At 48.3% G+C, this 26,210-nt stretch overlaps 2 protein-coding genes across 2 annotated transcripts in view; both read right to left on the reverse strand.

Annotated features, from left to right (window-relative positions):
- Abca4 (ATP binding cassette subfamily A member 4) overlaps positions 1–26,210 on the reverse strand; it is a 129,250-nt gene that overhangs the window by 40,691 nt on the left and 62,349 nt on the right. Inside the window, exons 21-32 of the mRNA XM_048456647.3 lie at positions 23,242–23,463; positions 21,309–21,513; positions 17,687–17,752; positions 14,138–14,227; positions 12,420–12,594; positions 9,743–9,874; positions 7,777–7,916; positions 7,099–7,236; positions 5,778–5,971; positions 4,628–4,712; positions 962–1,167; positions 565–613 (exon numbers count right to left, since the gene is read on the reverse strand). Coding sequence (XP_048312604.3) covers positions 565–613; positions 962–1,167; positions 4,628–4,712; positions 5,778–5,971; positions 7,099–7,236; positions 7,777–7,916; positions 9,743–9,874; positions 12,420–12,594; positions 14,138–14,227; positions 17,687–17,752; positions 21,309–21,513; positions 23,242–23,463 — 1,702 coding nt within the window. The remainder of the gene's footprint in view (positions 1–564; positions 614–961; positions 1,168–4,627; positions 4,713–5,777; positions 5,972–7,098; positions 7,237–7,776; positions 7,917–9,742; positions 9,875–12,419; positions 12,595–14,137; positions 14,228–17,686; positions 17,753–21,308; positions 21,514–23,241; positions 23,464–26,210) is intronic.
- Positions 16,535–16,959, reverse strand: LOC148119360 (ragulator complex protein LAMTOR5). Its single transcript, XM_087897611.1, has one exon. It carries the CDS (start codon positions 16,906–16,908, stop codon positions 16,633–16,635), a length of 276 nt encoding a protein of 91 aa, XP_087753737.1. The 5' UTR covers positions 16,909–16,959; the 3' UTR covers positions 16,535–16,632.

Here is a 26,210-nt window from a genome sequence, read left to right on the forward strand (position 1 = left end):
TGCTTCGTGTGGCCATGAAGAAACAAGCAAAGGACCCAGGCTAACACATACAGAAGCGGGAAGGCCAGAATTCACAGGAATTTTGGTGCCCGCCATTTCAGAGCCCACAGGTTCCTAACTGAGAGTTTGAGAGTTTTTATCTTGATCTCAAAGGGGCCAGGAGACAGCAGCAGGCATCTGGGTTATACTAGCTGTCGGCATTATCTCTAAGGACTCTCTGGAAGCTGTCACTCCCGCAGACAAGAGTGGACCAGAAGGCTGGTGGAGAGGAGAGGAGATGGTGATACAGCAGGAAAAAAAAAAAGAGACCAGAGGTGACATTTGAAGGGGGAAATCTACCAATCTGACAGTGGTAAGACTCCCGATTCATCCAGAATGTCCCTACCCAGCTAAATCCAGTTTCTCATTCCTGTCTGTCATCCAGTGGCACAAAGAACACAACATGCATTACTCGGGGCTCTGGCACTAGAAAGAAAGGAATGGCTGCTTTGTTACTCTTCCTGTAGATTTTTCAAGACCAAGTCTGGAGAAACATGGAACAGGTCGCAGGGTCCAGCCCCATACCTGCAAACATAGAGCTGGAGTCGGAGTCCTCCGTGACTTTCAGAAAAATCTGTTGAAACGAGAAGAGAGAATTTGGTTCAGGCAATTCCTACTTTTGGGAGAATCTAAACCTCCGTTTTGTTGGGCACTGTTACACCAGGGGAAGAAATACACGTTAACTGCCTTAAGAACATGGTCTATGGATGAAAAGTGTAGGCACATGGTGACCAGAGCTGCAGAAGTATGCACGCATGGGGACTGAGGTAAGAGGAAGCCGGCTAAAGATGGAGACGGGTGCACACTGGGTGGGAAATACTGGCCTTTTGCTTTGGTAGGATTTTGCTTTAGTGTTAGACTTTTGCAAGAGCTGCCTCTTCTGGAGCTAGCTGAGACTAACTGCGACCCCTCTCGGTCTTACCTCTTCCAGGGGAGTGTCAGAAATTCCAAAGCTACTGAGCCCCAGGTCAGACAGCGTCTCCTCCAGCTCTCGGAAGAGGCTGGCATATGCTCTCTGCTTGAAATCCTTGTTTGGAAGGAGGAAGATCAGTTCTTGACCAATGCATTCCACCAGCTTTGCCTCTGGGACATGGTGGTACACCAAATCCATCAGCTCCTTCACATCCCCTAGGACAAGAAGAAGGACTGATATCAATTCCACACAACCTTTCTAGAACCTGAAAGACTGTGATTGCCTGGGCCTCTTAGTCTGTTTCACCCCTGCCTCTCCCACTCCCTCTCCCCCTCTTATTTGAGAAAGGGGTAAGTAGCTGCCACCACCCCCTGCCTCTCTCCCTCTTCCCCACACTTTTCTCTCTTTCTGTCTCCCTCTCTCTGTCTGTCTCTCTCTCTCTCTCTCTGTCTCTCTGTCTCTCTGTCTGTCTGTCTGTCTGTCTCTCTCTCTCTCTCTCTCGTGTGTGTGTTTGTGTGTGTGTGTGTTGAAAGAGGGTCTCACACATCACAGACTGGCCTCAAATCCTTTATGTAATTAAATCTGATCTTGAACTCCTGCCACCTCTATCCTCAAATGATGGATTATAGATAGGTACAAATATATCATCTTTAGCCGGGTGGTGTGGCACACATCTTTAATCCCAGCAGTCTGGAGACAGAGCCAGGTAGATATCTTTGAATTTGAGGACAGCCCACCTTAGCCTGTAATTTAGCTTGGTACAGGCTGGCCTTCCTGAGTACTGGGGTTAGAGGCATAAACCGCACACTTGGCTCTTAGTGTCATGACATTTCTTTTAGACTTGACAATCAGTGAGTCTATTTTCGGCTTAGTCGACTCTGGGACAAAGGTCTTCCAGGTGGCTAGCTGTACATCCTGAGGGAGGGCGTGTCCTCCATTGTTCAGTCAAAGGTGCTATTGCTTCAAGGAATGCTAAACTCCCTGGTTCCTCATCGGTGAAAGGGGAAAATAACTGGGCCCACTTCAAGACTGTGGGGATGGGGAGTTAATGTACGCACGGTGCTTGGGGTGGTGCCTGGCACAGGCTGGCTGGCACTTAGCTGCTGTTGCATTCCTGAACATCAGCCCAGGGACAAAAGCCCATCATCATTACCGCTTATTCTCATTCATTGGAAAGTTAGGAGTTAAATCAGGGTTGTTTTCTTTCTCATGGTCTAGCCCAAGCAAGCTGTAGGGGACTTATCCAAGACACTCGCCTAGAGAGTGTCTAGTTCCCTTCCTAAATCACACCCATGCCTGGTCTGTTTCTTGGAGGACCACTCCATTTTCCCTTGGGTTGTACCTGTCCTCTCAAACAGGACAAGATTCACTAACCAGTGACCGCAGAAGGAGGTTGAGAAGCCCTGGAGAGGATGAGGATGGCATCGGGAGCGGGCAGCAATGGTAGCATGATAACTCTGAACAGCCAAAGCTGGATTTTATGGACAAGCACAGACTACTTTGAAATTGAAAGCCTAACTTGATATTTAAAAAAAAAAAAAAAAAAAAGTGGGTCTTGCTTTGTAATTCAGACTGGCCTTGAACTCATAATCCTGAGTGCTGGGGTGATAGGTACGTGATACTCTAATCCCATTGAGTGTTGATATTTAAGCCAGTTTTCTTAAAGGGTCAGCATCACCTAGGAAAGTCTCACCTTTTTTTTTTTTTTTTTTTAAATGACGTGGTCAGAATATTTCACAGCTCGCCATTAAGATCCTGTGCTGAGCCAGAATGAAAGGCTTGTGTGTCACACCTGCAAGCAGTGTGATTGTCTTCGGTCCTGGATGAGCTCATACTGGGACCGGGGAGTTCTTTACTGGAGGAAATAGCTCTGCCCCAGTAAACTTGGAGGGGTCACGCTCATTGTTCTCGCAGGAAGGAAGTGAGACCCAGTCACTGGATTCCCAGGGACTGTGTCTTAGATGTGTGTGTGTGTCAGCCTCTCAGAAGGCTCCATCTGGCAGGGAGGTCTGTGAGTGTGTGTGTGTGTGTGTGGTATGTGGAGCGCGGGGAGGGGGTGAGTCAAAAGCCAGCCAAGAGGATTAAGGGATCGCTCCTCCCTAATTGGGGGCACCCCCACCCACTGCACTTGCCACCATTACAGCATACCATGCTATACAAAGAAAGTCTTTTCACGGACATAGAGCCATACTTTAAACATCATGCCAGCCACAGACACACACACTCCAACTTGGTTTTGAGGGACTGTAACAACTAAACATGTTAATATGGATTTGTTTAAAGAAAGCATCAATGTCTGGACCAAGATTCCAAGGAGAGATTTTTCAGCAGCACAGGGGATGCCCACCGCGAGATGCAATGCCGAAGAAATGCTTCTGTCTGGCACAGGCTTTGCCGGCACGCCAAGTAGGGGAGCAAATCCCAGTGATGGGACCCCAAACATTGCCTCTCAGGTTTTTGTTGTCTCACTAAGTCACCCTGGATGTCCTAAACTCTGTATTTAGATCAGGCTGGCCTAGAACTCACAGAGATCTGCCTACTTCCGCCTGTGCTGGGATCAAAGGCGCATGCCAATGCATCTGGCTTTCCCCCTAGCCCAGGCTTTAAGCACAGCACATCAATATTGTCAAGCGTTCCTGCTCCGCCAGACTTCACTTAGGAAATTCTTAATGTTTGGGGGTGTGTTAAATTGGAAGCTTGGTCTCTGATAAGCACACACTTGCCTCTGTTCATAAAGCAAGGTCAGTGCCTACGTTTAGTTTTGCTTTTACACTGGGTTTTAGGGTCTGGGGCACTCGGCTTGCAAAGTCATCCTCATGAGAGGCGTGAAGGCGGGCAGTCGCTGAGAATGGAAAGAGTTGCTGGGAAGCTCTTGGGATCCTGAGCTTAGACCTGACGGGGGGAACAACTGCACGTACAGTGAGCCTATTTACTGTACCTCTCTGCAGATGGGGAGAGACCTCTGAGAGATAATATACCCTTAAATTGAAGGGAGGCTCACTGGGAACTTGGGTATGTGTGATACTGTGCAAGGATGTCATGCATCCGCTCCACCGACAAGCTCAGATTCCCCAAAAGTTCCCTATAAGAGGCATGCAGGGACCAAGCGATGGCTCCGCAGTTAAGAGCACTCGCTGCTCTTGCAGGGACCGTGGGCTCAGTTCATGGCACCCCCATGATGGCTCAACTGTCTGTAACTCTGGTTTCAGAGGATCCAATGCCCTCTTCTAGCTTCTGCAGGCACTGCACATACAACATGGTTCACTTTCATACATGCAGGCAGTCAAACACATAAAATAAAAATAATAAATAAAGTGCTAAAAGGAGAGAGAATCAGAGGGTACCTTGGCATACTTCTAGGAGTGGATGTGCCCATGCTCTGTTAGAGGGCAGGAGGGCGCCAAGGACCAAGACCTCATATGAGTAGGGAAGGAAAGTGAGCAAACACTGGACTCCTTATTAAAGAGAGAGCTCTTGGCTGCAGAACTTTAAAATCATGTTAGGAATCATGTTGGGAGGAGAAACAGACTCAAGAAAGAGACAAGCAATCACACGACATTGGGGTTCCAGTACACCAAGCGTCCTCTTTGCTTGAGGGCATCGCCACAGAGCACAGCCAAGAACGTGGAAGACGGTCATGAACCAGGACCAACGTTCAGCCCGCCCAGCTCTTACCATCCAACACTTGTTCTTCGGTTATCTCATCCACTCGGGCTGGACACCTGGTGGAGAAAGCCTTTGATGTACAGCTGCAGGCCCCCTACAACAGAGAGACAGAGATGACTGACGAGGTGCACCTCACCCCGGCGATAGCATCTTCTCGGTGCCGGCTGCTGTCACCACTGTTCTGTCTCTCATCACCAACCGGGGCCAACCTTTTCTTCTTCTTCGCTGTTCAATCTGTTAATTCATCGGAGCGTTTTGAGGGTGTAGCTGCTTGATTTTTATCCCAGAGGGCATGTGAGTCAGGGACAGAGAGAGAGAGAGAGAGAGAGAGAGAGAGAGAGAGAGAGAGAGAACCTCAAAGCATCCCTTTGGATTATCACTGCTCATGTGGCAACTAGAGACATTCTGCTCCCCTCCCAACCCCTGTGGACACCGGGCTGTGGAAATCTATGTGAGACAGGAAAATCCACTACAGCCACTTACACTGGAGGTGTAAATGAGACATCAGTAGAACACTTGTGGCAATTCCAATACGAGGGACACCTGTTCTCAAGGAGTCCAGGCAACATTCACAACCCTTTATCTCATTTGTCTCCTCTCTGTCCCTCCCTACAAGGCCGAAGCCAGCATCATCAGCTGCGTTTTCCATGTAAAGAATAAAAGTCACCTGCTCAGGGTGACACAGCAGACTTGCCAGTCCCCCTGGTCCTAAGGACGTGCTCAGTGCCCTCTGCTGGCTTCCCTATCCCCACATCATTTGATTACAGCTCCCAAGGATGTCTTTCCTTAGGTCTCATTTACTACTGGAATTCAGACTTCATTAGGGAACATGAATGTTGGGATGAAGGAGAGATGCTTAAACAAAACAGTCTAACCTTGAAGGGCAAGGTATTCCCATGGTACACCGTACTACATGTGTAGTTTGGGACACCGGTGTGTAGTATTTCTGGCTATTTAAAAATAGTTGTGTCCGAGTGCATGTTTGGGGGCATCTCTGCAGGGCATGTTAGAACGTGATTACTGAAATCTGCAAATAGACCCAGAAATAAACTGATTCCGACAGCTAAAGGCCCAGTGGGTAGGAATATCTAGAACGGCAGCCCCACACTGCCTGTCCCTTCCCATCCAAGCTGGGCCCCTTCCCTGTGCAGACACGAACCTCACAGCCACCTCTTTGGTTCTGGATGTTTTTCATCTTGCGAACCAAGGTCAAGTAGAAGCCTGTGCCAAAGCAGTTCTTGAGGAAGAGCGGCGTTCCACAGCAGTAGAGCCTTCCTTGGGAAAGGATGGCGATACGGTCGCCGAGGAGGTCAGCCTCATCCATGTGGTGGGTAGACATGATGATTGTTCTGCCTGTGAGAAAGTCATCGGGGTTGTCACCAGACAAGCCCTGGGGAGGACACACAGCAACCTCCAGGTTACGTGGTCCCCAGAACTAGAAGTTAATAAATAAATACAAAGTAGCTACTTCTTCAGCAAGCGTAATGATGTTATAGCAGCTGATTCATCCTAGCATCCTGCATCCCTAAAGCACCATCATGTACAACATCTCTGCACTGAGTTTCAGGTATGTGTGGGGCTCATCACTGTTGTCACCGCCAGCATCTATGGATTTCTATCTGTTGTCCTCACATAGTTAAACGCCACTCTTGTGCTTTATAAAGAACAAATACAGCCCTCTCTCGTTAAGTGGGAACTGTTATTAAAGAGAGGAACTGAGGATTTCAGCCTGAAAGCCTTCAGAGGGGGACATGGAGAGTATCGTAAGAATAGAGGAGGGGGCTTTCCAGGCTGTGCGGGTGAACCACACCGTGGCTTGTGCAGGTTCTCTGAACTCTGCCTGATGGGGCTTCTGGATCTGAATCCGCTGGAAGGTTCTGGGATAGATGGGTAAAGAGCCCGTCTGAAACATCTTCATCTGCCACAGTCTCTGCGGTTCCAGACATCCAGGCCCCTGTTCTTAACAGGGGTTCATGCAACAGCTAGGGTTGTCTTGGGGTGTTTTTAGGTCCCTTTATCCAGAAGGCAATTCCACTTTTCCAGATTGGAGGACTAAAGGTAGAAATAACTTTCTGTTTTATTGAGACAGGGCTTTGAACATGCCACATAGCTGAGACTGATCTCGAATTTCTGGCCTACCTGCCTCTTCCTCCTGAGTGCTGGGATTATAGGCATGTACTACCAGGCCTGATTTATATGGTCCTGGGGTTGAATTTGGCATTTTGCGCATTCTTTGTAAACACTGTACCACTCCAGCCCCGTCTTCTAGACTATTTCAGCCAGTGACTCCCTGTTTGTGTTTATGTAAATACCTCAGGAGGCCAGGAGGCTCTCACTTGAACTTGGACTTCACCAACAGTCTCAAGGGAGTGCAGTTACGGCTGTTAGTGTACTTAGCTATAAACTACTAGGTGTGAGAAAAATGGGATTCCAGAAAGAACCTCAATGAGACCATGGGGTGCTGAGCGTGGGGTATTCACCAGATCGATATTTCAGGAGCAGGTCCCAGATGGAGCGCCTGGAGTAGGGGTCCACCCCAGAGGTGGGTTCGTCCAGGACCACCACCTTGGAATCTCCCACAAAAGCAATGGCCACAGACAGTTTCCTCTGCATGCCACCTGGAGGCAGAAGGAAGACGATGGTGGCTTATCACAGAAACCTTCACATGGGGACGAGAAAAGCCCAGGACTGGTGGCAAGTGGCAGCTCTTCAAATTGGGCAGTTTGATACTGCCACCTTAGATATACCTGCACTGTCCCAAGACATAGTGGCATTGGGGCTTCATCAATGCAGAAAGGCCACCCTTGTGTCCTGGCACCTGCTCATCTGAAGACTGTATCTTGAACTTCACAGAAGTATCAGGAGCTCACCCCGGTACAAGGCCCTGCCCCAGTGGTTCCCAACCTTCCTAATGCTGCAACCCCTTAATACAGTTCCTCATGTTTTGGGGACCCCCCCAGCCATAAAATTATTTCGTTGCTACTTCATAACTGTAATTTTGATACTGTAAAGAATTACAAGGTAAATATATCTGTTATGTAGGGTTGTGACCCACAGGTTGAGAACCACGGCCCCACCCCACTCCTCTGCTGAGATGCACCGGGAGGGAGGCAATGGATGCTCCAGATGAGGACCTGTCTCTTTGCAATACCAAGCACCTGAAAGGTCCTGAGCCTCCTCGTTTCTCTTGTGGTGGAGGCCAGTGTCTTCTAGCATGGCTTCCATCTCCAGCTGGGCCTCCTCCCAGGACTTCCCTTTCAGCTGGGCATAGAACAGGATATGCTCAGCCACTGTGAGACTGTGGGCACAGGATAGGAGAAGGGCAATGAGTTGAGCAATTCCATTTCTAGCAACTTAGCTTAGAAAATAAAGATGAAACCTGGCGGTGTTGGTGCACGCTGTCAGTCCCAGCACTTGGGAGGCAGAGGCAGACTGATCTCTGGGTTCAAGACCAGCCCTGTCTCAAAAGAAAGAAAATAAGGATGAATATAAAGGCAAAATTTATTTATGATACAAAAGTAAAACAACATTGGGATCACACATTTGTACTTATAAACATTAGAAATTCCTTTTTAAAAATATATGTAATCACATGAATTACATGCTGTGTAATTCACAACACCTTAGGTTCAAAAAAAGCAATTACAGAACTGGAAGGATGACTCAGTGGTTAAGAGTATGGGTTGCTCTTACAGAGGAGCTGGGTTCAAGTCCCAGCACCCACATGGTGTCTCACAACTGTTTGTAACTCTAGATCCAGGAAATCTGGTGCCCTCTTTTCAGGCACTGGGCACACATATAGTGCACAGATACACACTCAGGCAAAACACCCATGCACATAATGAGATAATTAAAGAGCAATCACCGTTTCAAAAAGTCAGGTGACAAAACTGCACATATAATTCTACTCTCCTTCATAACCTGCAAGTCTGCAGGCGTGCCTGCACGTGCAGAGGAATTTCTCAAGAACCATATCTAGAGGTGTTGACAGCAGTCGCCTCTTGGGTGGCAGAATGACGCGTGACAGTTTTGTTTGGTTGTGTTTTTCTTTGCATTTGGCTGTCTTCTCTCTTTCAACCCCTACCTTCCTTCCACAATGACTAGAGTCAGGACATAAAATATGTTTCGGTTGGAAAGAAAGAGAATGGGGAAAGAGAGAGATAAGGAGGAGGGGAAGGAGGGAGGAGGGGAAGGAGGGAGGAGAAGAAGAAGGAAGAAGAAGGTGGAAGTAGAAAGGGAGGAAAGAAAGAATGCTCAAGTCAGCCAGCATTAAGGGCCCTCTGAAAGGGCAGCCCTTAGCACCAGGGCTCGGTGTGGAGAAAGAACGATGCTCCTCTTTCTGGTTCCTGCCCAGAAGTATTTCAGGGCACGCAAGGGGTGGGTGTCAGAAAGAAGCTGCTGTCACTCCTCTGGCGGGGACATGGCAGCTCTGAGCACCAGGAGCACAGTCTCACATCTGGAGAGACAATCCTTACCTAAGCAGGACAAGGGCTTTGGAGGTGGGGACCAGACTATAAAGCATTGGGCTGGAGGGATGATGTGAGCCAGGGGCAAGTGAGAAAAAGATACAGGTAGCTTAGGGTTCCTATCGTTGTGATGAAACACCATGACGAAAGAAACGTAGGGAGGAAAGGGTTATTTGGTTTACACTTCCACATCACTGTTCATCATCAAAGGAAGTCAGAACAAGAGCTCAAGCAGGGTAGGAACCAAGAGGCAGGAACTAATGAAGAGGCCATGGAGGAGTGTTGCCTACTGGCTTGCTCATCACGGCTTTGCTCAGCCTTGGCTTCTGGAACCCAGCACCACCAGCCCAGGGGTGGCACCATGCAAAATGGGCTGGGCCCTCCCACCGCAATCGCAAATTAAGAAAATGTCCTGCAGGCTTGCCTACAGCCCCGCCTTATTGAGGCATTTTCTCAATTGAGGATCCCTGCTTTCCAGTTTCTCTCCCTTGTGTCAAATTGACATAAAACTGGCCAGCACAGCAGGGGTCATTTCCAATAGACATCCTGTTTTCTCCTGGTGCTGGAGATGGGACCCAGGGATGATGGACATGCCAGGCAAGTACCCTCCCACAAAGCCCACCCCTGCCCTGGAGAATCTCAACTCCAGTTCACTTACTGGTGGAATAGGATGTTATGCTGGGGACACATGCCCAGGCTCTGGCGTACTGAATCAAGGCTGGTTTCAATGTCTTTTCCCCCAATGAGCACGGTCCCTGATGTTGGTGGCAACAGACCTGTCAAGATGGATCTGCCAAACAGAGGGTTAGGTGGCAGAAGGAAAGGGCTTTAGGACTCACCAGGGGAGAATGGCAACCCCGCTCCAGGGTCAGAAGGATACTTATAGTGATTCCTGCCTTAGCTCACTATTAAACTCAAACCTACATCAGCTGAGGGGCCTCGCCATTTTCTACACACGGCTTACTTAGCACCAGTGCTACATCCAGGTCCTGGTACCCAGAACCACAAGGGCCTTCTTTTTCCACTCTTTATTTCTTGTACTTCCAGACCAGTTTCAAGAGCTTCGGGGATTCCCAGCCTCAGACTCCACATCACTCATCCATCCCTGTAGTGGTCAGTTGTAGTGCCCACTGGGGTGGTTAATCACAGTGTTCACAGGGATGGTCAACCATGGTGGTCACTGTCATGGTCACCGTGGTGTTCACTGATATGGTCAGCCATGGTGGTTACTGTCGTGGTCAGTCATGTCATCACTGTATTGTTCACTGATATGGTCAGCCATTGTGGTCACTGTCGTTGTCACTGTGGTGTTCATGGATATGGTCAGCCATAGTGGTCACTGTCATGGTCACTGTTGTAGTGTCCACTGTAAAGGTCTGTCATAGTGGTCATCCGGTGGTTTTTGATGTGGTTAGCTCTTGTGGTCACTGTCATGTTGTGGTCAGCTACAGGGGTTGAGAGCACAGCCCAGTGCTTTGCCTGGGTAAGCAGCTCTGACTGTGGAGAAACCAGCTGTTGCCTTTACAAAGGCCAGAGAAGACCGCGATGCCCATGAGAAGCTGAGCCCACCTATGCGTTCATTGTGTGTCTGCTGATGAACTGACCGCAGTCAGGCACAGGAATTAACAACTTCAGTTTGGGATCCCTAACATAAAAAGTCCCTAACTATGTTGAGATTTTCCCCCCTTTTCTTTAATAAAACAAGACATATTGACTCCTGCCTGCTTAGGTAGATGTCTGGGTTAAGTGAATCAAAACATACTTTAGAATGGAAGCAGTATAAAGTGAAACTTTAAAGTGTTATATTATTCCCGGTGTTGGGCAGCATCGTGTTTCAACTCCAGGGGAAGTTGAATCTCTGCAACTCAGTGAAGTAATGTGTTTGTCTTCAAGAGGTCCTGGGGTCTTGGATAGAGCTTCCTGTTCCCGGACCACGGGAGTTCGCCAAGGAGATAGACCTAGACTGCCACACCCAGCTCTGATAAAATCGCAGGCTCTCTGAACCCGTATTTAGAAGCCGAAATCTTTGTTGATCAACCACTAGAGGGAAACAATCCCAAGTACAATGGCCCCGGCCCCACATTCCGTTCGCACTGAAAGCCCCAAGAGCACATTCCAGAGCAGGGAGTTCACCGCTGTTCCTTCCCGGGGCCCTGGAAGCCAAGGATTTGTGGCTGCCGTCACGCGGCTTGTTGACCCTCACCCTCACCCCTCCTCCACCGCTCACCCAGCGGAGCTCTGCCTAGGAACCTCAGCAGATGGCGCTCAGGCTCCTGAAGACCTGTAGGACTGAGAAGTCCACCCAGAGATACAGATCTTCCTGCACTTGGCCTTCTGCCAGGTGTAGACGCCGCCACCGGTCTCTCTACACTTTCTTAGAAATGTAACCAACCCCCAACAGAGGTCCCATGCCAACTGAAGCATCCTGATAATTGGTAGGAAGAGGAATGCTCCTTAAAAACAGAGATGTTCTACAGACCCTGGACACAGACAGCCAGGACTTTATCCTCACTCTGGATGACAGTGATGGGGATTAAGAAGGGGATTTAGGGTGTTAGGAACAAGAGGCGACTGTGGCAAGAGGGCCTGGCTAATGCACCTACTGAGCCATCCAACTCAGAGGCTCAGGGAAAAAAAAAATCACCCAAACTCTGTGAATGGCTATTTCCGCGGCAGGAAGGGGGCTATACACTTCCTCCCCATTCTCTCGCTGCTTCTTACGAATATTACATGTACTGGAATGGGCTTTGAATACTGCAGCATTCTTAGGAGATTTTTTTTAGTATTTATTTATTGTGTATACAATATTCTGTCTGTGTGTATGCCTGCAGGCCAGAAGAGGGCACCAGACCTCATTACAGATGGTTGTGAGCCACCCTGTGGTTGCTGGGAATTGAACTCAGGACCTCTGGAAGAGCAGGCAATGCTCTTAACAGCTGGGCCATCTCTCCAGCCCCCTTAGAAGATTTTTAAACTTTTATTTATTACTTAATTTTATTCCGCAGTGTTTGGGAGGAGATTGCATTCAAGACAGGATCTCACTATGTAGTTCTGGCTGTCCTGGAACTCACTATGTAGTAGACCAGGATAGCCTTGAACTCAGAGTTTACCAGCCTCTGCCTCCCAGGTGCTGAGAACAAAGGCATTTAAGCCACCACAGCCAGCTTGCTTTGGAAATTCTTGGGACCACAACAAGGGTGTTTTGTTTGTAAGTTCGTTTCTTTTCACCACAGTTCAATAGGTTCAGCAGAGATTGAAGTTATTGGGGAGAATGAAGCCGGGGATGTTGATGGGATGGGATGGGATGGGGACAGCCCCTTTGCCAGAGAACTCACAAGGTGGTGGTTTTCCCTGCTCCGTTGTGACCGAGGAATGCCGTGATCTGGCTCTCATAGAAAGTGACGGTAAGGCGGTCCACAGCAGGCCGACTACTGGGCTCGAAAACCTTTACCAGGTTCTTCACGCACACTCCCGGCACCAACCCTGGAAGCTCGCGTTCGAAGAAGGAGTCTTGGAAAAAAAAAGCACATTGTAGAAAGGCAACATGCTAACGACCATGCTCAGTGAACACAGTGCCTTCTTCTATCCTGTGTTCTGTCTGGAACTTCACCTGCCCACGTGGTTGTAGCTTTGCAAAGAGGATCAAAACGACCATGGTAATAATGGCATTGGCCATCGATTTAACAGTTATTGTGAGTCGGGCACTGTTTCTGGTGTTCTCCAAGAATTACCTCATTTCATACTCATTTCAATCGGTTAGAAAGTCCAAGACTGAGAGGCGGTAAGTGTTCTGTTGAGGTTACGTGGCTTGTAAGTGGCAGAGTTGGGGTGTGAGCCCAGGGTCCATTCTCATCTGAAATAGTCCCTGCTTGCATATTGAGTTAACCCCAAGCTCCATCTTTGCTCTCAGACTCAGTCGACAGGATTCTTCATGGGTTTCTGGCACCAGCTCTTACCCCTCAGTACTCCTAGACAGCCCACTCTTCCTCATCATGGCTCCTCCCTCCCTCCAATTCCTGTCCCCTTCAGTGTTGACCGACTCTCTCCCTCCCCTGACCCCTACCATATCTTCTCTGCAGGATACTCTACAGAGCCAGATTAATTATCGTCAGAGTATTAATTCCAAATATCTGTTCCCTGGCTCTGTCCCTAAATCTGTTGCTCTGTCTGTCTGTCTGTCTGTCTGTGCCTCCCAGACTGGCCTAAATCTGAACTGGAAGCCCATCCTCAGTTTCACTGCCTGTCATTTCAGCCTTGTCAAACCACTCCAGGAGGAGGGTCTTCCAGAGGCATCCCTGTCTGCAAACCAACTCCGTGTGGATCCGGGTCTCCAGCGGCAGCTTTGCCAAAAGGTACCTGAGGGGCACCTGGAGGCTGGACCTTCTCACGCCAATATCAGAGCCCAGGCACCTCTCTAAACCTAAGAAATACATACGCTGCAGGATGAGAACCCTTACAAGAATTAGATCAAGAGGAAGATGAAGCAACAAAAGCCGGGGGACACAAGTCTTATGTAGTCTGCCCATCAGCCCAGGAGCGATTAGGTAACCTCCACAGCCAGGAAAGGCTTCTGCTGGTGCTAGTGAATGGACCCAGGGTTTATAAACCTTGAGCGAAGTGCATGCAGTCAGCTCTGCTAGACTCTTTCCCCTGACAGCACTTATTTTTGTCTTTCCTTATAGCTCATATCCGCTTCAAGTCCCAGTGACCCAAGTCATTGTTCTGGCTAAATCCTCGGAAGTCAGCACATTCGTGCAATTTACTTGGGATTTGCCTAACAAGGGCACAAACACACTACAGACTTGGGATTTGCTTTCTCCAGGAAACAGGCACTAATGTCTGCGTTGGACCCTTCATGCCCGTCATACGCAGCTGGACGTCAGATTTAACATCAGTCAGGAGAGGGAGGCAGCTTCCTGGCCTTCTTCGTTCCACCCATCTTGTGGTTTTGCTCTGGCACTGCTGGCACTACCTAAGCTCCCTAGCTTTTTGCCTTGGCTCGGCTCTGCCCTTTTCTGGGGCTGGGGAGTGGGGGAGGGGTGGCGGGTGTTACCGCTCATTCCTTCCGGGTGCTCCGGATCCTCCATTTCCTCTGTTAAAGGTTCAGTCTTTTCCAGGGCCCTTTCTTCTCTGGTCGAACAACCTGAACCAATCAGAAGCCTATGTGACTCTTCAGTAAAGACAGGCAAGGAGAGGAGGGGCAGAGGGAACAACTGAGTTCCCCACCACAAGGGGAAGAGAGCTTCCTCAACAGTCAGCATTGCTCTGAGACCAGCCTGCTGCATGGCCTCCAGCTCTGACCTGCTGCCAGGCCACGAGATACTCAAATCGGGTTGCACCATCTTCATCAAGCCCAGGGGGACTTTTGTAATCGGAGCCTTGGAGCTGAAAGAGTTTCTATTTACTCTGGTGTTTGTTTTTAGGGGGACTCAAACTCAGAATTTCATGCATGCTAGGCAAGCGCTCTCCCACCAAGCATCATTCCCAGCCCTCACCTCTTCCATCTAATATGCTAGGCTTCCCATGTCCGAAATTGTGACTGAAAAACCAAAATCCAAACCCCAAACAGTCACATAAAAAAATCTGCCCCAGGGTTAAATTTGGAATGGGTTAATTTTCTTTAGCTTACCACCTGGTCCTTTTTAGCTCCAAACTACAACATGTCAGTCAGAGGAACCATGAGCAGAAATTCATCTATAGTGATATGATGGGTAGCCAGCGTACGTCTAAGTTTGAGGAAGAGCTCCCTTGAGAAAACTACCTATTTGAGCTTTCAAGAATCTTGAGGTTAACACCAGGGTGGAGCCTGGTGTATTCAGGATTGTGAAGGGTGATTCTCTCTCTCTCTCTCTCTCTCTCTCTCTCTCTCTCTCTCTCACACACACACACACACACACACACACCATGGTTTCTTTTGTTTTCTTGTGGATTTGTTTTGTTTTGTTTTTAATTGGCATTTGGTCTAAAAGGGTGTCAAGGACATCCTGGAAAGGGAAGAAGCAGAAAGGCTGCCCAGCCAGAGAGGAAGCAGGAACCGGAGGAAGAAGCCACCAGCACCAAGCCCTTAGGGCTCTGGTTCAAGTGCAGACGGGCCAGCATCTGGGCTATTCTAGGTGTCTGCTCACCAGGGCCTCTCTGCCCGCAGGATGGGAGGGAGCAGCAGGCTGGGGCTGAGTGGTCAGAGGGGGGCTTCCTGCTGCGTGTCTGACTCCTCTTCCTGGAGCAGAGCAGTTTCGAGTTTATTCTCCACAATTTCTGAAGTCAACATTCGGGCTAGTACACTGTCCACAGGTGGAATAAACCATCCAGAACAAATGCCTTTCTAAATAACCACTGAGGTTTCTAAATAACCGCATGATTCCTTGCCGGGAGATGTTCTAGTTTCTGTTGCTGGTGTCCGGTGGGATTTTTGTAAGAAATGGATGTCCTGTGTCTCTGAGAAGAGGAGCTGGGGAGTGAGTCCTCTGCCTTCCGATCCAGATAGAGTGAGGGATTGAATTTCGTCCAGCTTACGAGACAGGTGAAGCATATTCTCCTTCTGTCAGCAAAAGTGTGTGTGTCTTGTTTCCAAGGAACACGTTTCTCGATATTTTTCTTTTTTGTCTTAAATAGCAGAGGACCTCTTGGGATCACAGAGGGGGCAAATGAGCAAGAGCGCTGGCGTTCACTGACATTAAGAACACTCCAGGGGCGCCCCTGTGTTAGACACCCCCATTTATGATGGGTTGAGAACTTTATCACAGTAGACATTTGAAAGTTTGTAGATACACACGACACACAAAACAATGGAATGGAAAAACACTGGGCTGTCCAAACACTGCTGCTTGAGCTATTAAAAATGTATATAGAGAAAAATACTTGGGGGGACCCTCAAAAATGTCAAACAAACAAAGATCTATACAAGCCTTTCAAAGACTCAGATTAAGCCTTAGAAGAACTAAACACCGGTGTCAGTGATTAAAGGTTAGAAACTGGCCCAGGTGTAGTCATTCCCATTGAAGCATGGGTAGGCAGAGCTGAGTTCGAACATTCGAAAGCATTTTTTTTCCTTCCTAAACCTCCCAGTTCTAGGGGAGGCTGTAGCTCATAGCTTTCGCGTTTCTCTCATAGCTTTGGAGGCCCTCTGCTGCCCCAGAACTCAAAAGACTATGATCTAAGGGGTTCTTATTTATTTTTTTTTTTTTTCCTCTGAACCAATTTATTGACCACAGCAAAGTTCTATATACAAAGGGATCTGGACCTTGGTGACAAATGCCTATTCCTAGGATGCAGGACTTTGAAGCAGGAAGACCACGTGTTTGAGACCAGCCTGGGCCACACAGTTCTTTCAATGTTGGGCTGCAATACTGGACTGTAGTAACTGTCTCCAAAGAGCAAAATGACAAAAGCCCAAACAAAACTACGATCCTTTCTAACTGGTATCTTGGTAAAGAAAAGTCCACATCGGACATTAGGTGAATGACCTAACTTCTGGAACTTTACTAGTTTTTACAAGTTAACACAGGTAGGACTGAAGCCCTGTGTCGGGCAGCTGGAGAACAAGAGATGTCACGAGGCCATTTTGTGCACTGCCACTGTGATGCCATCGTGCTTCTGAATCATAATGTTCCCATTATCTGATTCTAAACAGACCACAGGAATATCAGTGGGGTCAGAGGTTAGCTTAGATGCTTGCTGAGCTAGAACAGATATCACTCCAGCATGTTCATCTGACAGGGTACCACGACAGCCCAGATTAAGTCCTTGTGAGTCTGTGCACAGGACTCCAACAATGGATGGATTCTTCATTGTGTCCTCCAAATGCTGTTCCAGAGTAGCCTCCATCCCACCCGCTATCCGCCCCGGTCCTAGACCCCGCAGCAAAACCTCTAAGGGGTTCTTATGATTTCCAGGAATCACTTGGCCTCCTGTTTTGTTTGAGGAAAGATAAATTGTGTTTACGAGGCACTGTCAGCAAATGTCTATTTGACTTTCTTCTCCAGCCGTCGAGCTGCGGATCCACAGCGCAGTTTCTGCCTCATCTTCAGAGTCAATTACTGTGCCTTTCGAGACTGTGGAGAGTAAGGACAGAGGAGAGGGGAGGCAGCAAAGGCTGACAGCAAAGTTCCCGTCATGATTCCTGGATCCCTGCTTTAAAAGCGGGAAGAAGATATTTGACTCCTGAAATGGTGCAACCCCTTTTCAACAGGTGCTTAATCCCAGACGCGAACTGTCAATTTCCTGCCTTTTGCTCTGGCTCTGTGATTCACCAGAGGTAAGCTTGTGGAGGCTGTGATGCTGGGCGGCCTGCTTGCCCACCGCAGGCAGCAGGAATCGGGACTTGACATAAAGGGCCACCTTGGCACCTTCCACACATCGTGCACAAACCCCAAGGAATTAATTTCAGTTCTGAAGTGTTTCTGGCGTTGTCATTTTGTTTTATTTATTTATTTTTTTTTAAGATAGGGTTTTTTCCTGTAGCCCTGACTGTCCTGGAGCTCACTCCGTAGACCAGGCTGGCTTCGAATTCACAGAGATCTGCCTCCTGAGTGCTGGGATTAAAGTCACATGTCACCACCACTTGGCTGTTTTAATTAACAAACAAACAAAACACCCAATTTACCTTCACCTCCAAGCCAGTAAGACTCTTGCAGAAGGAAGTACCAAGGGAGTGGTGTTCCGTAGTCTCCTGAGAACAGGAAAGTAAAGAGAGAAAACAGTGAGCCCCCACCCCGCATCACAAAGCTCTACAATATACTCAGTGTAAATCTCAGATTATAACAACTGTTGATAGTCACAAGCCATTGTGTAGTTACCCATGGGCTATCAGGCAAAGCGCTTCCTTCGGTAAGTTTGTAATCAAAATACCATGGGATTTTTTTGGGTGTTACCAGCAACACTGGCAATGACAATCCTCGTTGACATCAGTTTCCCAAGAAATAAGTGTTATCAAAGAATTAAATCACGCCATTTTTTAGCAGTTAACCAGAAAGCAATAATATTGAAGATCACAAATATTTGCTGGACTCTGTTTATATAACGGGCGTATTGCATACTTCCCATGTGTTACATCACCGGATTCTGAAAACCCTAGGAACCGGGAAGTAATGTTAGTCTGAAGGATGCAGACACTGAGGTGCACTAACTTGGAGCCACCTGCCCCAGTGAAATAAACATGTAAGAATCCTAAACAGGCAATCTGGTTCTAACGTCCCCATTCTCCACTCCCCGCATTCCACTGGATTCAGCTGTATTTTAAGGGGAAAAAAGTTCTGGTTCCAGTTCTCTTTGCAACTTCACATCTGGGTATGGCTCACCAGAAAGAACAGATGTGCAAAGAGGAACCTTTCAGCCCAACCTCTGATCTCCAGGAAGAGTAAGGGGCTGCAAACCATTCCAAACCTTAGGAAGTGGACTTGAAGAGATTCTGGGCTGGCAACCATGTTTCAGTGCTGGGAGGGGGTGACCCGGAGAAGGCAAAGAAGCACTAGGCCATTCCATTCCTGCCCTCACTCCTCACCTTATGGCAGTCCTTGAGTTACAGCCATTACTATAAAGCCGTAATTGAAAAGAGAGCACTCTGGTAGTGTTAGGACCGGGCGGAGGAACCGAGGGAGGTCTTATGGGATTGTCCCTTACTGGATAGTCTCAGAGTGGAAATAAATGGTAGTGGCAGGGAATGTGATGGTGTTTGAGAAATCACACCTCTAGTGTCCTAACCAGAATCCCAACCTCAGTCTCAAAATGTGGCATTGTTTAGAAGGTAGATGTGCTTAGTTAAGTTAGGTGGGGTCATACTGGAGCATGGTGACCACACAGAGTCCTCATAAGATAGTCACATGAAGACAGATGCCACATGAGGTGAGGATTGGAGCAAGGTGCCTGCAAGTCAAGGAAGCCAGAGGGTCAAAACCCCCGAGAAGTTTGGTTTTATAGGCAGCGTGGCTTTCCCAACAGCTTCATTTTTGATTTCTAGCTTTAAAAAAAAAAAAGAGATTTAAAAAAAAAAACTCTTATTTTAAGCCGTACCATACATAGCCCTTGTGATAACAACTCTGGAAAACACATTGTCCTTCAGGAGGGACATGGACCCAGACTGCTGGACTCGGCCAGCTTTTCCCATTTGTGGTCACTGCACACCCGTTGCTGTTTGATTGGCTTGGTTCTCTGTTTGTGACAGGAGCTCACTGTAACCCAGGCCGCACTTGAACTCTGCCGTACCTGGCCCAGCTGCTTATTTCTGAGGACCATCAGCTTGGTCTTCCAGGCTCCTTACTCCTCCCTGTCTGCTTTGGCCAGGGCATCAAGGGCTAGACCCAGATGTCACTGTGCAGCGAAGGCTGACATGGAGACCATCCAGGTGAAGAGGGGCCTGCTCCCGCTCTAGGAAATGCTGATTTGAAGGAAAAGCTGAGTTTCTGCAAAGTAGATTATAAAACTTCGCAAATAGCTAATTTTGACCAGTAGCTGATTTTCTAGGCTGCAGGTGCGTTAAATAATGATTCGGTGTCCATGAAATACTAAGTTCTAGTCAGGGCTTCCAGGATGTTGCTGAGAAATAAACAGACCATAATTCTGCTCTCGTGGGGCTCTCCTTGGAAAGATGGTAAGTCAACAAATGCATACATAAGGTTACGTCACTGTTGTGAAATATTAGAAGGTGTTATGCTTGTTTATGCTTGTTTAATGATACAAAAGGTGTGTTGTATTCTTTTATGTTGCATTTGTTCAACTCTGTGAAGTTGTGTTACTTTGCCTCTCTAAAACACCTGTTTGGTCTAATAAAGATCTGAATGGTCAATGGAAAGGCAGAAGAAAGGATAGGAGGAAATGGCAGGCATACAGAATAAATAGACGGAAAAAAAAAGGAGGAAGGAGCAGGAAAAGGAGGAGAGGAGGATACTAGGGGCCTGCTACCTAGCCACACACCCAGACATGAAATAAGAAGCGGGGGAGGGAGACATACAAAAATAAAAAAAGGTAAAAAGCCCAGAGGCGAAAGATAGATAATTTAAGTTAAAAACGCTGGCTAGAAACAAGTCAAACTAAAACCAGGCATTCATAAGATAACAAACAAACACAAAACAACTCCATGTCATGTCAGGCGGTAATGAGTGCTTAAAAAAATAAAAAAGTAGGGTAAAGGGTTAGCGCCGCAGAGGGGGTATTGGTCATACAATGACAAAGATCTAGTACTCTTCAGTCTAGAAAGATCCCTGTGATAAGCTGACATTTGAACAGAGACCTGAGCAGAGTGAGGAGCCGAGTCAGCAGATCGGAGGCATAGCCCGGGGAGAAAGGCAGTGCTAGTGAAAACAGCAGGTGTGAAGGTCGGCCCAGGAAGTGTGCTAGTGGGCTCGGTGTGTTGAACATCAGTGTGGGAGCTTGTGGTGGCCGAGAGACTTTGGGTGGAAGGGAAGGCAGGAGGTGAAGAGGGTAGCAGAAAGGCAGATGATGAAGCCTGAGTTGGGACACTGGGTTTTACTCTGAATGAGGAGAAAGGACCGCCAAGGGATTTGAACAGTGTTGACACCAGCTGGATTGCAAAGGCTCCTTCTGCATACAGTGAGGGGGACACAGTGGTAGGCGGTATGGGGGGATGGAGGCTTAGAATGAAATTGGTGGTGACAAGGAAGCCAATTGTAGACCTATTTCCCTGGCCCTGTCATGTGTGTGTGTGTGTGTGTGTGTGTGTGTGTGTGTGTGTGCATGTGGCACACACATGTATATGTACCCATATGTACACATGTATGTGGGTAGACATACTCATGAGCATGCCTGCCAAGGCTAGAGGAGGTGCCTTCCTCTGCTGCTCCCACCTGAGTCCATTGCTGCAGGGTCATTTGTTGAACTGGAAGCTTGTTGTCCTGGCCAGGTTGGCTGGTTAAAGGGTTCCTGGAACCCCCTTGTCTCCACAGCCCAACAGTAGGATTACAGTCACTTGCTGACATGCCCAGGTTTTATGTGGGTTGTGGGGATTCGAACTCAGGTCCTCACACTTGCATAGCAAGTACTTTTACCTACCGAGTCACCTCCCCAGCTCCAAGTGTAGACCTGTTTTTAAAGCGGAGACTATAATTGGTTGGCGGAGTTTTAACTTCTAGTTGTAAATTCAGATACTGGCCCTGCGAGCTTTAAGTTCAAATAGCTCAGGGAGGGATCAAGTTTAAACTAGAAGACTGAGCCAAACAAATCTCATTCCCTTGACCATGGGAGATAAAGTAGCCTGATTCTTCCTTGCCTACCTGGAAAAACCTGGTCCAGATACCAGGCAAGCAAGCCATAGAGAGCCGCATCAAGGAGCATCATCTTCATGGCCAGCAGGAAGCTGAACTCGTCCCCTTCCATGGGACTCTTGCCAATGTTGTCCCACTGCAGCCCCAGGCCTTGCTCTTCAAAGCGGACCAGGTACTCAGTGCCAAAGCCAAATGCCACAGGGGAAAGCAGGCTCTGCAGAGCGGAGAGGGGCATTGAAGGAGACAGAGGATAGTGGAGCCCAGAGGGCCACAAGACAGGGAAGGGAGAGGGACCAAAGAGGGTTTGTGTCGTGTCTGGGTGTCAGGCTACTCAACGAGGACTTACGGTGGTCCTCTCGAGGGAAGAGAATTCTGGAGATGCTTGGCAGGCCTCAAAAATTCCCACCTAATGCCTAGTGAGCTTCCTCTCGCCTGCTCAATGGGATAAGCTAGGTTGTAAAGGGGTAGAAGGAAGTGGCACATAGTGAAGACTCCAAAGGAAGGAAAGTTCCCCTGGTTTCCTCCTTCCTCCCCTCGGCTTCCATTCTCAGAAGACCACACAGTTCTGGGCAGAACAAACATGCCAAATCGAGCCACTTTGTGAGACTCCCACAAGAAGGGGGCTTGAAGTCACCATTTTCCTGTGGTCAGCAAGGACGCTAGGTCGCAACTTCAGTCCTCTGTGCTAGAAAATGTGGAGCAGGAATTTTAGAAAGTGACCCACCGAGTCTCCATGGGTGGTCCCTGACACATCAGAGTACACTTGCCTTTGCCAGGGGTTCCCTGTAATTTGGAGGATCCTGGACAGAGTTCAGACTATCTCTCCCCAAAGCAAGAAACCCTTTTGCTATATGTACACACACACACACACACACACACACACACACACACACACACATGCATGCACACACGCTTAAACTGAACTCAACCTGGCTCTTATTCATAGTTGCCAAATCTGAAGCTTCCTGGTAGGTCCAAGAAGCTGTGGCTTCCCAGTACCACATAACAACCCGACGATTACCAAAATTGCCCAGCTCTGCCCACAGCCTGAGTCACTAGAGTTTCTGACTATTACCCATTGTGACTGTCTTAGAAAACTAAGTGCTATAAATAGTGGCAATTAACTTCTTATTTAACATGCGAAATAATAAAAGGCAGATGCGCCAGAGTCGGAGTCCCGAGAACAGGTTCTTCTGGCGGAGAGGCAGGCAGTAGTCCTGGGACTACTACAGAGTCTGGGAGGTTCTGGAGGGCCAGAAAACTGCGCCCTTTAGGGCTGAGGCTGATTAGCGCCGGCTAATGAGAGGGTAGAAATGGCCCACTTGAGAACAATTAATAAAAAGACCTATATTTATTTGGGAATCCCGAGCTAAGAGGTCTCTCAAGCCATCAAAAGCCAGCTTCCAGAGTCTTCTCTCAGCCAAAGAGCCTAGTGGTAAGGGCTCATTTCTGCATCCTTTTTTTTTTTTTTTTTTTTTTTGCAAGCGCTGTTAGAGCACAGGCAAGACAAGATGTCACTGATCCAGTTTCTTTTGGAAAAATGAGCCCCATTTGAACTGATGCCACCCTCTTTCTGAGCAGACAGACAGTAAGGCGGGGGGGGGCAGCAAGCTTCCTCTCATCTGACCCTTTTCAAGCAGGAAGAAAAGAAGGATGAAGGAATGGGCCGGCTGGTTCTCCTCTCATGCAGAAACAAAGGAAGCTAGCTTGGCTCTCCAGTCCTTTCCTAGGGTGCGTTTATCAAGCCGGTTTGCATTGCTCAGAGGGGAGGCTGCTTTCACTCTGACTCCCGAACCTTTGAGCTTGGTATTATTAGCCTTTCAAGCGTAGGAACTCTCGAGTCAAAAGGCAGAGTGGAACCTTCTTAGAGAGCAGGCCAAGAGGCCGCCAAGTCATCAGAGGAAATCTCTGTCACAGGCTAGGGGGAAGCCCTGAGGCTCACCACAATCGTCTTCAGGTCACTTGTCATCCGGTCCTGCCAGGCGAAGCACAGAATGTGCGGTAGGTAGAGGGTGAAGTAGATGACCCCACTGCAGGCTGCTGCGAGGCTGGCCTTGGAGAAGAAAGTACTGAGCAGGAAGCATTGCATGATGGTTGCCGTGGAGAAGGCCAGCAGAAACAGGAAGAGGATGAAGGGATCGCTGTAATGGAGGATTCTCCCATGCTGAAACCAAAGAGATGGTGCAACAATAATTCTCAGCCGTGCCAGAGGCAGGATCCTGTATGCAGTGATGCCTCCTGAAGCCTTCTGCTGTCTTAGAAGGGGCCCCCACAGCCAGTTGCTAGTGCTTAGACTTCTACATGCACACTCAAATGTGTGGAGTTCTTCTGTCTTACCCATGCCCATTAGGCAACACTAATGTTTTATTTTTAAAAACTTAACTGGGAAACCACTAGACTGAGCCAGCTCCAGCGTTCTTGACTCCTATACCAGTAAATCAAAACCCAACTGCCAGGTAATTTAACCCAGTCAGCAACTGCCTACTAACCTCTAAGTGGGGACTTCAACCAATCAAGACTTTCTTTGTCACGTTTCCTCACTCCTTCCGGGGAGTCCTGAGCCTCTTGTGGTCTAGAGTTGGCTAGCTCATGAGCCACTGATGGTACTGGAAAGCCCCAGGGTAAGAACCTACTATCATTTTCCTAAGAGGTCATTTTTATCAAACTGTGTTCGAAATACTTCTGCTTGTACCCATAGATTTGTTGCCTTCAACTTTGTGGTCTGAGAAGCTTCCTTGGCTGAGGGTAGTGGTTAACACAGTGACTCTGAACTGGTCAAAGTGCTAAGGATAAATAGCTCTGAGTTCTCAGCTGTGAGTGGGTCAGTTATCAATCTCCCACCTTCTGAGGTGCAGGGAAGTTCATGGTTGAGGGCATGTGAGGAACGGAAGGCCTAGCGGATGGAGAGAACTGTGGCGTGTCCCCTGGACATGATGTGGTTGTGGCACACATTAATACACAGCAGCTATGGATACCTACATAAGGCCCAGGCAGTCAGCATTCCAGCATGGACGGAACGGGACCTGGAGAAGAGTTATTGGCAGTTGAGGGATACTGAGGGACCCCATCAGAAGATATATGCGCATGGATGTGTGAACATCCACTGGAACATGAACAACCCACGAGCAGCCAGATCCCTAAAGGACAGTGACTGTCCTTCTTCCAGTATCGCTCAACTTCCCATAGATCTTCTGATGGGGTCCCTCATTATCCCTCAATTGCCAATAGCTCTATGGGTCAGCTCAGCAAGTTCATGGTGGGAAGGACATCGTGTTGGGGCAAGGGAGGAAGACCTGTGTGTTAGGTCTTGCAGTATCACCAGCACCCTGCAACCACAAAGAAGGGAAGGCCACCCAAACAAGCCTGGCCATTTGTCTGGGGCTCAGCCTGCTGACTGTCAGCGCTGGCTTCCTGAGGCTTATCACTCACACAGGTGGGAGCACCAGTAATGGATCCAGAATGTTTGGAAGCGGATTGATCCTCCTGATTCATGAACACTGTGCTTCTCATAGAACCTACGCTATGTACAAGACTTAGTATCTTCCACTGTCTATATAGAAAATAGGAACAAACTAATGAAGGTTTCTGAACAAGCCGCTGCCCGATTACACTGTAGGACAGACCGAGACGTTCAACTGTTCTTCATCTCCATCACTACAAGCCCCATGAAGAGGCCAGCATCTTTGCTCCATCTCCAAATACTTATAGGTTAGCCCATTCTTTCCTCAGGAACACAAAGCTACGAGTAGTAAATATTGAGAGTATGTCTCAGGCTTTAGAGTCGATACTCACTTGGCCACCTCCATATATTTATTGGGATATAGTTGAGTTCTGGTGTAATGGAAACACAGACAGGTCACACAGCATAGCGTTCCCGAGACCAAAAGTCCTTATGCTCTCCTTTTTGCCTTTTTCTCCACGCTCCCCCATCCTTTGGAACTGCCTCATCTCATGAATGGGCTCTCTACAGGTAGGGACTCCCTGAATCACTGCTTTTCTCTCAGTAGAAGAGAGGCCAATTAATGACATCTGTTTTGCGCCTGTGAGAACCAAGTGGAACTAATGGACTCCTTATCTGCTCCAGTCACCGTTTCTCCTTCATGCTCTCGTGCCTGCTGGGCAGTGAAGGAACAGATTGAAAAACAGATGAGGGGGAACTAGGCAAAAGGGAGGGATAGACGGGAGCCACACTTAAAGCCAACCTAAGTCTGAGGAAATCTAAATAAAGGTCACAACTTTACAGTCGTTACTGTTCTCTGTAGAACGAATTCAATGTCTTATCTGATCCTAGAGCAAAGTCCTGCAAACATCTAGACTGTGGGCTTTCTGGTGGCTTTCAAGCAGGGGTGCCAGTCATTCAGCCAGCCTCCCCACTTCCCCGACCCAGCTTCCTCCACTGGCCACTTTCCTTTCTGCTCCTTGTAGACTGAAGAACAATGGAACCTTCCCATTGTCCCTGCTCCCAGCTTCTTTCCTGTACAGTGGTGCTGGGGAGGAAGGGCCATGCAAAAACGGGGGAGTCATTCAAAGGAAGACCTTATTTTGGTGTGAAAAGCTCTGTTTCCGTCATTATTGGAACAGTGTCCTGGTTCCCACAAGGAGAAGTTTCCCTGGGCTAGGAGCTCTCGGTGAACATTCCTTACCTCACGTCCTAAAAGCTTTGAAGACCTAAAAACCCATTCTTAGGGAGGCCAATCTCAGGGCCACTTATCAGTAAGAAGTCAGGGCAAGCTGAGGCCATTCATCCTGCTGTTTACTCACTGAGTCCTTTAATTCTAAGGGTACCAAACACCGGCTGGGGAAAGGCACAGGCTGAGGGATGGGCAGAGCAGAGGGCGCCTGGTGGATAAGGAGGGAGTGGCGGCTCCTCTCACCTCGGCAGAGCTTAGGTCTCCTTTGTAAACACCAAGC

This window comes from Myodes glareolus, chromosome 17, assembly GCF_982192425.1.
Source record: "Myodes glareolus chromosome 17, mMyoGla1.1, whole genome shotgun sequence".
Taxonomy (NCBI): domain Eukaryota; kingdom Metazoa; phylum Chordata; class Mammalia; order Rodentia; family Cricetidae; genus Myodes; species Myodes glareolus.

What these genes read in the sequence shown, in the direction of transcription:
- LOC148119360 (XM_087897611.1), bottom strand. Translation starts at nt 16,908, where the DNA reads ATGGAGGCTACTCTGGAACAGCATTTGGAGGACACAATGAAGAATCCA.